At 42.9% G+C, this 14,685-nt stretch overlaps 2 protein-coding genes across 2 annotated transcripts; one reads left to right on the plus strand and one right to left on the minus strand.

The window, feature by feature from the left end:
* Window positions 1–330: 330 nt before the first annotated feature.
* On the plus strand, window positions 331–9,351 carry rcc2 (regulator of chromosome condensation 2). Its single transcript, XM_056595713.1, has 13 exons — window positions 331–479; window positions 1,243–1,453; window positions 3,278–3,371; window positions 3,658–3,801; window positions 4,947–5,078; window positions 5,680–5,768; window positions 5,924–6,038; window positions 6,262–6,428; window positions 6,559–6,739; window positions 7,030–7,135; window positions 7,670–7,742; window positions 8,241–8,318; window positions 8,495–9,351. The coding sequence occupies exons 2-13, from the start codon at window positions 1,253–1,255 to the stop codon at window positions 8,597–8,599; spliced, it is 1,485 nt and encodes a 494-aa protein (XP_056451688.1). The 5' UTR covers window positions 331–479; window positions 1,243–1,252; the 3' UTR covers window positions 8,600–9,351.
* On the minus strand, window positions 9,346–14,557 carry icmt (isoprenylcysteine carboxyl methyltransferase). The gene is made up of 5 exons (XM_056595715.1): window positions 14,048–14,557; window positions 12,547–12,635; window positions 11,932–12,101; window positions 11,102–11,319; window positions 9,346–10,811 (listed from the first exon to the last, which is right to left on the minus strand). The coding sequence occupies exons 1-5, from the start codon at window positions 14,264–14,266 to the stop codon at window positions 10,632–10,634; spliced, it is 876 nt and encodes a 291-aa protein (XP_056451690.1). The 5' UTR covers window positions 14,267–14,557; the 3' UTR covers window positions 9,346–10,631.
* Between the last annotated feature and the right edge of the window lie 128 nt (window positions 14,558–14,685).

A 14,685-nucleotide genomic window follows, 5' to 3' on the forward strand; every position in this document is an offset into this window, starting at 1 on the left:
AAAACCCCTCATTTGGCCACTGGTCTTGGCTAACGCGAATGATAAAACTTTTGATAATAATAAAATAATGATTAATTCATAGACGTTTATGCGTGTATTTGCCTTTAACGTGTCTGGTATAACTTAACATAATATGTTGGCCTATGTACTTCCTTATTCCCAGAGCTTTAGAAAGACACTAAAGACACACTTAAAGTTCCCACACGCTGGCCGAATGAAGTCTGACTGCTGACCATCAACTTCAAACCCACGGCAGAGAAGCCACTATATCATAACATAAAGTGTATGTTTCAGTATACTATGGACTTTACAGCCTCAACGTGTCGGCTTCCTCTATGAATAATAAATGAGCGCAGTACCACGTGGTGCGGTGTGTGTATGTGTGTGTGTTGGAGGGGGACTGCAGATTCTTTTGTTCCAAATCAATCAAAAACGAGGAAGACGGACAAGCGCGTGAGCAGCCACATCAGGAACTATTGGTATATTACTTATTCGCGTGTTTCATTGATTGAAAAAGTAGCATTGCATAGGTAGACTTAACTCGACTTTGACTCAAAATGCGTTTGTATCGTCGTGAAAATACGTAGAAAGTTTGTTATCATGTAGCGTACAGAATGTATCGCTCGCTTCTTTGTTTGGGTCGGCAGTTAGCTTGCCCTGGCGTCATAGCCGATCAACCATGCTAGCATTTATGCATCTTTATTCATTTAAAACATCAGATGGCTGGTTTTGTTCAGCGCGGATTATTTAGGGACTAGTCAAACGGTGTTTCGGTGGGGGTTAGGGGTTATTAGCGTTAGTTTTGCAGTAAGCTAACCGGCTAGTCAGTGTGTGCACAGTGAACAAAGACTTGGACGTTCATTTGCCCGTTTAGCATTAAGCCACTTAAGGAAACTTGAGGAGACTCAATCTGCCGACTAATGTTACATTCAGTCAGTCGTGTATTTCCGAGTCGTGTTCGATGAAATTGAAACTGACGTTGATACTTGTCGAGTAAATTGCTACACATGTAAATGAGAAGAGGACTAGCTTGCTGTGTATCAATATGCTAATATGTTAGTCGTCTTCGTTGATTTACATGTAGGTTCATTGCACACTGCATTGGTCAATTGTGGGGTTGAAAAAGTGAAAATTTGCGGTTTGAAACGACCTTCTGGGTTTCCTATTGGGTAATCTAGTCAACTAATTGCGATAGTGTCCACCTCCATTAACATATGTGCTATCCCTCTCCTTCACAATCAGGAAGTAAAAGATGCCTCGCAAGAAGACGACCGATGTCTCTGGGAATGGTGCCACTAAGAAGAAGCGAGCAGGAGCCAAAAGAAAAGAGAGGGACTTCAGCAGTGATGACGAATTTGACTATGAGCAGGAGAACAACAAGAAACCCGGAAGACAAACAACCAAGTCTGGCCTTCAGCCCGTTACTGTAGCAGATGACGTCAAGGAAAAGATTGTGAGTAAACTCGCAAATTGCTGACGCGGCATCTGTTATTGCAGTAACGTTAACTCAAGGTTGAATACATGGCAACTCTTTTTTTTTATTTGCCATAACATTGCACTTTGAAGTAGTCTTTGGGGACATTGCTAATGATACTGTTTTTGTCCCAGGGCTGAGCAGAGCTCTATGGATGGTAAGTCAGTCGTGCTGTTGCTCTTTTCAGTACTTTGGTTGTGCTTTTCTAGTCTCAGTTTTGGTGGTCTACGGAGTCTTCCTGAGAACTCCAGTGTTGTACTACAGGGTACTTGTGAAAAATTATCTTGCATCATCAGACTAGATGATTGTCAACATCCACTGATTGTGGTTCTTGTGCGTCTTAAGATATGCATAGTACTATTGAGTGACGGAAGATTCTAACATGGGTTGTAACATTTGTTAGTGAAGTGTATACTAATCAGATGACACATGTTATTGGCAGCCTAAGTGATTGTAGTTACGAGTGGTTTGCATTGAATGAATGAATACTACAGCGTTGAATAGTAGAGGCAGATACAAGGTGGATCTTTAATGCAGCGACTGGTTAACTTGCACCATCAGAAATGTAAGGACATTTGAGGGCAGTTTGACAACTGTTATTGGCTGGCTTCACCTTTCCTTCTCCAGATCAAAGAAAGGCTAGGTGAGGAGGTCACAAAAATGTTCATTTGTATTACACATCTTCTTTACAATATAAAGACCAAATAAATGGACGCAATACTTCGTCCATTGTCTAAAGGCACATTCACCAGAACCATAAATGCAAAAACCAGACGTCCAGGGTTTACCTAATTCAGCAATTAGACTGATTATAATTTGAGGGATAACCCATGCCTGTAGACCAGCACTAGCTTCTCCCTCCTCAGCTCCAGCCAACGTGGCGTTACAATCTGTTTTTAAAGGGCTCTTGGCGTCAGCCCAATGACTCGACTCCAAAAGGTGGAGTAATCTCAACCAGGCATGTCGTGGAATCAGTTCTCACCAGTATGATGCGCTGAAGAAGCCCCCACCGGTGTCACCATCTACACATCGTACCGGTGTTCCGTAATGATATATGTGGAATAAAATAAGTTAATTTCGCATGAAATCCCTTAGAATAAACTTAGAGCCAGGATGTGGGAACAGTATCTCCTTCTCCGTTATCAATTACAATGTCACGCAATCCCCACATACTGGCCAATGCACCAGTTTGTGTAACAATTGGTTTTAGTTTGTTTTCTGCAGTGTGTTCTAAATTAAATTCATAGTGTCCGCAGTATTTGCCAGGGTAACAAAGAAGAAGTCATAATTCTGTCTATAGGGTCCTCAGCCCTTGTCTTCAGGCTATGGATGTGAATCTAATTATTGGCCATGGTAACAAAGAGGCAATTATTATTCTGCCAGTATTGAATCTTTTTATTTTATTTTTTTAAGTAATAAAACAATTATGTTGCTCACCGATTGAGCCATATGTAATGCAATAGTATGTATATTCTTTTAGCAATTCTTTGCCAACCTAATGGTTATGTTGGACGCCATCATTTCTCACCAGAACTCCTCTAGTTAGTGCTCCCGAGTTTTTAAATTGAAAGCACAAATGCTTTTTTGCAACATTCTTTCATTTTGTTTAGTCCTATTCTTTTTGTTAATGAATTGAATCTGCAACAGAAATGGAATGCGTTTGTATGTATTCTTTATTGTCATTACACTAATGTCTGTCTTTATTTTTTCCTTTTTCTTCTTTTGTTTGTTATCTGGATTGTTGGGAATCCCTCTAAATTCAGAATAATGACCACTGGTCACTACTTTTCTGTTATTTTACAGAAACTGGAGTACCCCAAGGTTAAAGGTCAGCTGGTTATCTTTGGAGCAACTAACTGGGATTTAATTGGTAGAAAGGAGGTGCCCAAGCAATCAGGTATAATACAACTTAGCTTTGTTTGTTTTTTCTGCATTTTAGCTATTGGATATATTCAGCTGTTTCTATTGGGTGACATTAATATATTTCTAACAAGAGAAATACTTCGAAAACTCTGAAAAAGATCATGTCAACATGTGCTTGAAATAAGGAATAAAAGGCTACTGGTAGGCTTTCAGGCTTTGGACATCAGTTTTATTTACTCCTGTAAGGAGTCAATATTTCCCAGTGCGTTCACATAGACTGGTGGCTTGCTCCGTGCTCACGGCGTTCCTTACATTTGCAGCTGCGTTCCGCAACCTGGGTCAGAACCTGTGGGGTCCGCATCGCTACGGCTGCCTGAACGACGTCCAGGTCAGCTCTGTGATCTCTGGTCCCTGTGCCGCCCACAGTCTCCTCATCACCACGGAGGGAAAGCTATGGAGTTGGGGTGAGTCTGATATTCATTATATTCCACTGAAGACCCGACTAGAAGTAAAGGTTTTATACGTCTCTTATTTAAGTGTGTGAAGTTGTCAGTTTTTGATGATTTCAGCACCATAAGATGTATTTTTTTTATGCAATTTCTAGGCCTGATTTTTATAATCTGAGGTCATCCGTGAGATGGGTGTAGAGAGAATTGCGGTGTATCCTAGGGGAATCCATCTTGAGTGTTGATTCCACAGAATGTAAAAGCATTATAATGTATCTATAGATGTTTTAGTCTGATGGCCAACGGATGCATACAGCTATAATGGTGGTTTATGGCGAGTCCCATTCCTTAGCCAAGCAGAAGTAAGAGGCAGATGCCGCCTCTCTGGTAGTTTAGGATTTTGATTTTAGGTCTAATTAGTCTAGATTCCAGGCGTTCTCGTCTCGGGAAGGAACGTCTTGAGTAAATCGCTTCAAATGTGCTGACATTTGCAAGAATAAACTAGCATAGGTAACACTTGGCCAGCATTTTCTATTTGAAGAATATATCACTTACTGGATAAATTTTATGGATTAACCTTATTGAAATGACTGATCGGGCAGCATTTTGACTACAGATGCATCAAGATCATTTTAAGCTACAAGCTATTTGAAATGTTACGCATGAATGTTACAGCCAAGCCCCGGAACAGGGGATCATAGCTGTACACAGCATCACTGAGTTATGTAAGGGCAACAGACTTCAGTTATGAGTCATGACATCGATGCACAGTTGTTTCTTTGACTTCTGATGTTATTTTTAGCTACACGCTCCTTCAAAGGTTAAGGAAATGTAGTAAATGGCCATTTTTAAATACAGCTAATATGTTAGTTCTGGTAATCATGTTTCTCCTCTTTGTGTGAATACATTAGACATGGTGCTGGTTCTGATATACATGTCGCTCCTCTATATGTGAATACAGTAAATATGGTGCTAGTTCTGGTATGTCGCTCCTCTATGTGTGAATACAGTAAATATGGTGCTAGTTCTGATACACGTATCGCTCCTCTATGTGTGTATACAATAAATATGGGGTGAGTTCTGGTACTCATGTCTCTGTGTGAATACAGGAAATATGGTGCTATTTTTGGTATTCATGTCTCTCCTTCTGGTGCCCCCTGCAGGTCGGAATGAGAAGGGCCAGCTGGGCCACGGGGACAACAAGCGTCTGGAGGCGCCCAAGCTCATCGAAACACTGGCCGACAAAACCATCGTGTCTGCAGCCTGCGGACGCAACCACACCCTGGCACTCACAGGTCAGAGCATGTCTTTGTGTACTTGATGTTTACTCGTAGGTTGGATTGGTTCTAGTTAATGTTTGATCGTGTGTATTTAATGTTTACTAGTAGGTCTGACTTGGTCTGTTTTACTTTTATGTATACTAGTTGGTCTGATTGTGTATTTCACAATCGCGTTAGCTTAGCTCAGGGTCGGCTTAGCTCAGGAGGTAGGGCAGTTGTCTTGTAACCGAAAGGTTGCTAGTTCGAGTGTTGATGTGTCCCTGAGCAAGACACTTAACCCTAACTGCTCCTGACGTCGGTGTGTCAATGTGTGTATCAACCGATGTAAGTTGCTTTGGATAAAAGCATCTGCTAAATGTACTAGTAGGTTTGGTTGTGTATACTTAAGGTTTACTTGTAGGTTTGATTGTGTGTGTGTGTATATTTAATGTTTACTAGTTGTTTATTTTCTATACATTGGTATTATTCAGACATGACGGATGCCAAGCGCCTCTAAATTGCTACGTATATTTTAAAATCTGAATTGCTTTAAAAGCAAAACAAAAACAATGCATGGGTTTTTGTGAGTTGGACTTGGTCGGTCAAGTTGATGGGGTTTTGTATTTCCGCCTCACAGAGGAAGGAACTGCATACTCATTTGGAGAGAACAAGTTGGGCCAGCTTGGCCAGGGCAACCAGACAGACGCCGTTCTCAGCCCAGCTGCGGTAAGTCTCCCATCTCCAGTTAGAAACGGTTAAGTAAATGCTTGATTGCGCTGTGAAACCTGCCTGGGACGGTTACCAGAGGGCGTTGATGCCCCAGTGCCCCTGTGCTTTGCGTTTGGGTATCGGCTTTTAATTAATTTGATGGTTTCCATTAGATATCCTACAACGGCCAGCCGCTGGTCAAGGTGGCCTGTGGCGCGGAGTTCAGTATGGTGGTGGACTGCAAAGGCAACCTCTACTCATTCGGCTGCCCCGAATATGGACAGCTAGGTAAGACAGGATTTGCCGTGTGTGTGTGTGTGTGTGTGTGTGTGTGTGTGTGTGTGTGTGTGTGTGTGTGTGTGTGTGTGTGTGTGTGTGTGTGTGTGTGTGTGTGTGTGTGTGTGTGTGTGTGTGTCCCAAGTTCATCTGAAATTAAATAAATAATAATTTTACAGTGCAGCTACCTCTCCCTCTCCCCATTATTAACGCCGCCTCTTGCGTCTCCTCATAGGACACAACTCTGACGGAAAGTTCATTGCCCGCGCGCAGCGCATCGAGTTTGACTGTGAGCTCATCGCCCGCCGCGTGGCCATCTTCATCGAGAAGTCCAAGGACGGCCAGGTGGTGCCGGTGCCCAACGTGGTGGTGCGGGACGTGGCCTGTGGGGGGAACCACACGGTGAGCCCCCTCATGAGCACCGCCTCTTCTGATACTCTGCCGGCTCCGAGCCGCACGTTTGCTACTTTTATACTACTTGGCCTGCTCTCTTGGCCCTAAGGCTCAACGTTCGCCTCTTTGTTTGTTCCAGTTGATTCTAGACTCCCAGAAGCGCGTGTTCAGCTGGGGATGGGGGGGCTACGGCCGCCTGGGCCACACGGAGCAGAAGGACGAGATGGTCCCGCGGCTGGTGAAGCTCTTTGACTTCCCCGGCCGCGGCGCCGCCCAGATCTTCACTGGCTACCAGTGCTCCTTTGCTCTGAGTGAGATGGGTGAGTCAAAGAACTGTGTTTCTTCATGGATACACTGACCTGATATTGAGTGAGACCGCTTCCCAGTCCGCGCCATCTAATGTTGGCCCATTTGGTTCACTGGAAAACAAATGGAGTTTAGTAATGTTATCATACTATACACTTTATTATGAATAGGGGTTGATTAAATGATATTCAGGGCTTTTCCTTTCGGTCTTTCTACCCCACTAGTATATGAAGTAGGGTCCTTTTTTAAATCGATCAGATCAAGCAGTTTTTCATTAATTTCATGTCCTTTTCTTCCTTTATAGGTGGTCTGTTTTTCTGGGGGGTAACCAATACTTCCAGAGAGTCTACCATGTACCCCAAATCTGTCCAGGATTTGTGTGGGTGGAAGGTCCGAGGACTGGCATGCGGGTGAGTGTTGAAGTGCCCCTGAACCTGAACTCTTAATGTTATGCCTTCTATGATCGGCTTAGCGGGGTCGGCTTTGCTCAGGAGGTAGAGCAGTTGTCTTGTTACCGCAAGGTTGCTGCAAGAGTGTTGATGTGTCCCTGAGCAACTAAACCCTAACTGCTCCTGACGAGCTGGCTGTCGCCTTGCATGGTTGACTCTGCCGTCGGTGTGTCAATGTGTGTATTAACTGATAAAGGTCGCTTTGGATAAAAGCGTCTGCTAAATGTAAATCTTAAATTTGGTTCTTAATCAACCTTGATTGATTCAGGAAGTTTCATTGAGGCAACTCTTTTACCAGAGAGCCATTGCAATGCGTAATTCATCCATGCAACGCTTTCTAAGATATTCAACTTGAAAACATTAAGACCTAGAGTGAAGGGACGTAAATGTATAAACCACATATGATCCCACGCATATACATCTTGTGTGTCCTGCTGATGGCAGCGTTATTGAGTCCCTTCCTCACTGTGTGAATCTATGTTTTGATCCTTGTAGAAAGAGCAGCATCCTTGTTGCGGCAGACGAGAGCACGATCAGCTGGGGTCCCTCACCTACCTTTGGTGAACTGGTAAGTTCTCCTATTGATAGGATGCACCGATTTATCAGCCATGCGCCCTTCACCTTGTTACACATGTATCTATTCAGGGGTGCACATAACTGGCACGCAAGTACGCATGCGCGGCCATAACCGGGGATGCGTAACGTCACTTGTGTCACTACAGTGCTTTTTACAAGATGTGCCAAAAAAACAAGGTGATGCAAAAATCCTGTGAAACTGGGTACGTTTCATAAGATCCGATGCTACGTTTGGGGCTATGTCTGGGGTGCGTACCAAACACCATCTCCTGGTACTCAACTGAGCAACTCTATAAAGAAGTTATGTGCACCCCTGTATAAATTCAGTGTCAACCTGATGGCATCTTAGTGCAGGTTCTGTCCCCCTATGGGGGGTTTATTCACTGCCCCCCCCTGTGCATTCAGGCATGGCGGCTCGTAAGAAGATATAATTGCTCACTGGTTTATAAAATGCATTGTTTTACTTATTTGTTTTACTTTAATCCAACAGGGATATGGAGACAACAAACCAAAGTCTTCTACAACAGCCCAGGAGGTCAAGACCTTGGATGGAATCTATCCAGAGCAGGTGAATAATCAACACTTCAGCCGTCCCTAAATGTATTGGTTCATCTTGTCTTCAATGAGGACTAATAACCTTTTTAGATGCTTGATGGTACCGTCCATGACTTACTTACATATGATATTCCACATGAGTGACATCCAAAGCAACAACATTGACCTGTTACTGTTTTGTCCACGCAGGTTATGATGGGCTACGCTCACTCCTTGATCATCGCAAGGGCTGAGAGCACGCAGGACAAGGAGAAACTCGCAAAGTTACCCGAGTACAACCCGCGGACACTTTAAAAACGGCTCCCAACACGATCCTCTCACTCACACGCGAAAAAAGGCCATCTGTTGCACAGCAGGAGACATCTGCCCTCACGTCCCTGTCATGTCATTAGTGTACTACCGGGGTCCCGATCAGGCTGGAGGGAGGGGGGGGGGGGGGTCTTGCGTGTCGGGTAACGCACACAATCGTTCCTGTGGGAACAGCGTAGATACGGCGCAAGACCCCTCGGGCGACGGTCAAGGTTACCCAGACATGTCTTTATCTCACCACTCTGCACCTAATGCTAATGAGTTGTGCTTCCTCGGCCGACAGGTTATATCCATCCACAGAACCATTTCCCCGTTTTTATTTTTGAAGAATCATTTGATCTCGTTCTTTCTCCGTCGGTGCTACATGACTCCATTCCTGTGCCTTTGTGATTTATTTTAGAAAGATGTTTTCCAGGAGTGACCAATTGTTTTTGTTGTCCCAAAGACGTTTTTGTTTTCAGTGGTATCGCCAGGTCGTAGTGTGAGGCTGCCAGGGAATGATCCAAAACACGTACGAGTCATGGGTGCTTTGGGTTGGTGCTGAACTGTTACATTCCCCCCCCACCCCTTTTTAAAGATGCGTGCATCATAACGCATCTTTGTCCTCACGTTTTATTCGCCGTGTTCTGAGCGATGTCGTCAAAGTTGTCTTTTTCGGGGTTTCTTTTTTTTATACGTCTATTTTAGCCGTGTATTTTTGGTTGTTGTAATGATAATAAATTTGTCAATTCATGATCGGCTTACTTTGTTCTATTCTCTTGACATGTCGTGAGACAAACGATAGAATAGATAGAAAGTGAAACAGGACCACAGAAAACAAAATGGGAAAACGCTTCCTGAATGACATATCAGACACCTGAAAGAGTCCTTTGGACGAGAAGCCCCAGCAGTAACCCCCAAGCCCGTGGCCTCACCAATGGGGCCATACGATTCAGAGGGATCGTCGCTCTGCTCCTACGCCTAGGATTGACGTTAACGCACATTACTCAGTCCTCTTCAATGCATCTTATAAATGATAATACAATAGAGCACAACTGTGACTGCACCCTTTAGCAGATCTGGTTCTGGAAGTAAATTTCCCGTTGGTTTTAAGCCTGGTATCAAGCCAATGGTTTGCCAAGATAGCCGTGACAATATATTTGATTCCATTAGCACATTTCTTGCATCTTATAACCTGTCAATATTAATACAAGTTGTCATTCTATAGCATTGTCATCGACATGGTAAGGTGGTTACTTCCGGAACCACATTGCTCTATAGAAGTTCAAACTAAAGTCATTGTAACGAGTAACTTTTATTTGTAAAAAACATTAACTTAAGATAAAATTTAAAAAGGGTTCAAATTAGAAAACTCAATTGCAGTTGAAGCAAGTCATCACCTCAAACCCTTTAACTTTGATTTGAAATGTTTACTGTAAAAGTGCAACACATTCAGACATGCTTAGAACTGTCAACTAAGAAATAAATTGGTCCAGCGTCTAGCCCTGTAGGTTGTTTCTGACTGATAGAATATTGACCCTTAAACATCACATTTCAAATCGGAATCTGATCTATACCAGGCGTGATAAACAACAATCCCTGTAACATCTATAGATGCAAGTACTAGCTGTTAAATATTTGTGCACATAAACTCAGGTGGAAACACCCCCCCCCACAGACTCAAAGGGTCCAAGTGAAAGAAATTTTTTTTTTTTACAAATATTAAAACAATGATGGTGAAACAACTGAGTGAGTATAACACAATTCATGTAGCAGATCTTCTTTTCTGTCGATGTTTAGTTCTGTTTGTTTTGGCATGAGAGTGTGACAAGAGGATCCACAGTGTAAGCCATTGCAGCCATCAGGGTCACTACCGTTGAGCCATTTGGGTGCTTTGCAAGCCCAAGGAACTGGGTAGGGAATAGGGGTGGCTGGGTTGAGGGGGGGGGGTCACCTGCTTGCAAGCTGTGAAGACGCACTAGCCTCTCCATGTTGCATTCTGCAAAGTTTCATCATGTCCCAAGTTTGAGTCCCAAACCTAATTGACGCGGATCCCTGAGATGAAAGGTAGTCCGGTGGAGACCTTCTTCTTGTATTCCACGTAGTCCTCGCCGAAGAAGTGGATGAGGGACAGCTCCTCCTCCTCAATACGCTCACGGAAGAAGCGCCAGCTGGCTAGCGAGTAACCCAGTATACACACCGGGTTGAACAGCATCACCTGCAAAGCATAGCAAACATCGGCTTTAATTCACAGCATAGAGAAGGACAATGTTGTCATGGTGATGTTTGTCTATTTAGATACACACACGGCTGCTTTAATATTCCAAGAACTATGGTCATGCATTAGCTGACGTTTGAGTTAATTTCCAATTAAATTACATATCCAAATAACGCATTTTATTTTCTTCTTAACCTCTTGAACGACCTGCCGCTCTGCGTTTGTAATCGCAGCCCAGTTCAAAAGAAGGTACTCCTTGCACGGTGCACCTCAAGGCCGTGTGGACTGACCTGGGTTCCTATGCTCCAGTAGAACCATCCTACGTATGAGGGGTGTCTGAACATCGAGTAGACCCCGCCGGTGACCAGCACGTGGCTTTGGGCCTTCTCGTTCTGCACAATGTGGTTGAAGTTGGAGCCGGCCGTGAGCATGGCCGCCTTGCGCAGGCACTCCCCGCACATCACCATCAGCAGGCCCAGGAGGCTGAAGTAGCTGAGCTGCTTCAGCTCTGGAACAGTGAGGAGACAAACCATAGAAACCAAAGTACAGTCAGGGCTTTCATCACTCGGCATGTGTAGTCGTTGGAAACTATTGACATGGCGACAGTGACAAACCATATTTGTAGTGAGTACGCACACTTGAAGAACTTTTTTTCTTGTTTTCGTTGTTTGATGGAACAATTGACTCATTAGGGCTAATGCTGTAATATAATACTACCGTTCATACTCCCAAAGACAGTTTGGTAAAATCCCATTACGCTAGCATGGCTTTGCTCACTCAAATATGTTTTTATGTTGAACTGTAACTTGAACCTGAGGAAAACCTTTCCAAACTGCTGCACTGCCTTCAATGTTTTCCTACTGGGATATTTTGCTCGATTGCCAAAATGCTTATATTTGTTAATTGTTTGAAACAGTTTTGAATATCCAAAATCAAAACTGATAGCTCGGCATTACTTCAGTGTCGATATCTCAAGGTTTCCAAATCCGGCACAAGATAGAAGAATGATGTGTCCGCCTTGCAACCTAACTAACAACTCAAATACCTAGGTAGCTGTACCATACATTGTCATCAGGTTTATAAATCGAAGGAAACCGTGACAAAATCAGACGAGGCCCACCTGGAACCAGCATCTTCTCTACGGTGAACTCCACCCATGAGGACACTGCAGCCAAGGTGTACTCAATGCTGTGGTTGAGCAGGAACGAGTCGAGGGAGAGGCTGTGGGGGTTGATGAAGGCTGTTACCAGGTACTCCGAATAGTGGAAGAAAGACAGGGAGCACATGTACCTGTAAACAGGAGATTCATAGTCAGTTCAAAACAAAACAAAGACTTAACGTTATCCTTGCAAGTAAAACAATAAAAAGTACACCATGTTTGTGCCTTGTTATCCAACATGTTACACTAAGCGCTTCAGGACAGTCGATCGCTTATTAGCGATTAGCGATAATAATGTCTGTAGTCTTGCGCTTCTGGCTGGTACTTGGGTTCTTGGTCAAGTGATCAACACACAACTGTGAAGAAGCTCACGCACACTTAAACGTTTGTGTTAATGCATCGATGCATGTCTTAAAGCTCTAGGCAATGGATTAGTTGAGGTGTTAGTGTAGCGTAGGCTAAGCTAGCACAAACACCCTCGTCTCTACATGGGCTCCATAAAGTAAACAGTACCACACTTATTTGACTAATGCGCCAGCAAGATACTAGTAGAAACTCTAACATGGGGAATCATACCAGCCAAAATGTGTCCAAGTGGATGGCGAAAGGCTTATCAGTAAGCCACATCCGAAAGTAACCCCCAGAAAGCAGGCTCTTACAGCAACCTAGAACAAAGGGAGATGAAGCAGTCTAAAATAAACTAGCCAAGATAAATCAGCAAACACAGATACCCCAAATCACAGAACAAGGTTTTGTTCTGTGATTTGCATTAAGTGCAAACAAACATTAAGTGCAAACTTTTATTTATGTTCGACTCACAAAGCAGGAATTGATGCATACAAACTCATCAATAATCACGTTATAAATATATTTCCCCTCCCATTAAAAAATGGGTTCATCTTCACAGAAAATCGCAGTTACCTTCTTTAAAAGCGAAATTAACCTAACCTGTCCATTCACTGTGTGGATTTCAAGGGTTTGGGTTAACCTGAACCCGAAAATATCATGACAATTTATGCTCTGTAGCTTACCTGAAAAGAGCGGTTAATGTTTGAGTATAAATCATGCGAATGATTGTCATCTTGACAACCTCTTGCCTGACTGTAGAACATTTGAGTGAATTTAGAGCTCCACATAATCCAAAGAATCCGGACAGTGTCATATTCCTCTAACTCAAAATAGACTGACAGTTTGAATTTAGGATTTCTTAACCTGCTTACTGGAACAGTTCCTCTATTTATTGTAAATGGAAAGCAGTGCCCAGTAGTATAACAAATATATATATATAAATAATCCAAACCACATCGGTCCTTTGTTTTCCATCCACATATTAAGGAGTTAAATTCAGTTCTGATCAACTTATAATGAAATGCAGAACTTTTCATTCATATTTAAAAAGGACACATGTGATGCCATTTAATGCATTATCTCACATCGAAAGGATAATACATCGTCTATTGCCCTCAAATTTCAGATGGAGAGTTTGAACAGGACAGTTAAGTAGGTCAAGGCCTACGCGACAATAATAATACACAACAAATACACAGTTCAAATGCCAAACTTTGCTACAAATCAAACTGTTAAAGTGTATTGTCTCATTTGACATAAAGAGTCACATATAGTTACAGTACACGAATAACTTGAAGTTAAAAACAAGTGACAGGGGCGGAGACTTTACAAGGGATGACCATTTAATGACAATAACAAATAATAATAAGTAGTTAAAAGGCTGCTAGATAAGACCAAACATGGCTGTCTGAAGTTAAACCACTTCCACCGGCTCAGTTGTCTATATTTACCACACACACACACACACCAAACAGTAATCCTAATCCAACTTTAGTAATAAGATTAACTAACGTTAGACAGCTAGCTAACAGTGGCTGCAGCTATGTCGCCTACATCGTTAGCCATGTCACATTAACCACGTTTGAGTTAGTGTCCTGGCTTATATATTAATCGATGCATGCATCTGCATATGCACAAAACAAAAATAGGAGACACACATGCTATAGGAATTGCATATTCTATGCAGAACAATGCAAGGAGGCGTATGGATAATGAAGATAAGCCTTACCTTGTACAGCGGTCCCTTGTAAACAACTAGCAAAAGGCCATTGATAACTGCAATGTAGATTGCAATTACAATTTTTCCAGGTGTTCCCGTGAGATAATCAAACACCCAGTCGATATGTCCAAATGATGTCCTTATCAAAGGAATTATTAACACACTTAGACCTAAGATAAAGCTTTTTATACTTATTTCCCCCTCCAGAACCAACTTCCTCCCTGCCATGATGGAGACCGTAAGATCACGGATACACTGTCGCGATATGTTACGTAGACGGGATTTATCTGCTCTTTGCACTGTACCGGCTCCGTTCCAATTATCTTTAGCTATTCTTCACTAAGATTCAAGTATACGAGCGCTAGCTGTCAGGAGTTGAGCACGACGAAAAGAGCAGTGGCCGCTCGTTCATCCAGACCATGTTGAAGCTTCAAGCAAACGAGCACTAGCAGCTAGTGGTCGAGCCCGAGCAAAGGACCGGTGTGAAATTGGAACGTCTGAGACACGTCATAAATTGAGACGTCGACTGTTGATGACGTTAACAAATCAGAAGCTTCCGACTTCATAGCCAAGCAGCCAGTTTGTTTTATGTGGCTATCCCTTAGATTTGCAAATATCACAATCGTTTAATATATTTTGATAAATAT

The sequence above is a fragment of the Gadus chalcogrammus genome, chromosome 7, assembly GCF_026213295.1.
Source record: "Gadus chalcogrammus isolate NIFS_2021 chromosome 7, NIFS_Gcha_1.0, whole genome shotgun sequence".
In the NCBI taxonomy this organism is placed as follows: Eukaryota; Metazoa; Chordata; class Actinopteri; order Gadiformes; family Gadidae; genus Gadus; species Gadus chalcogrammus.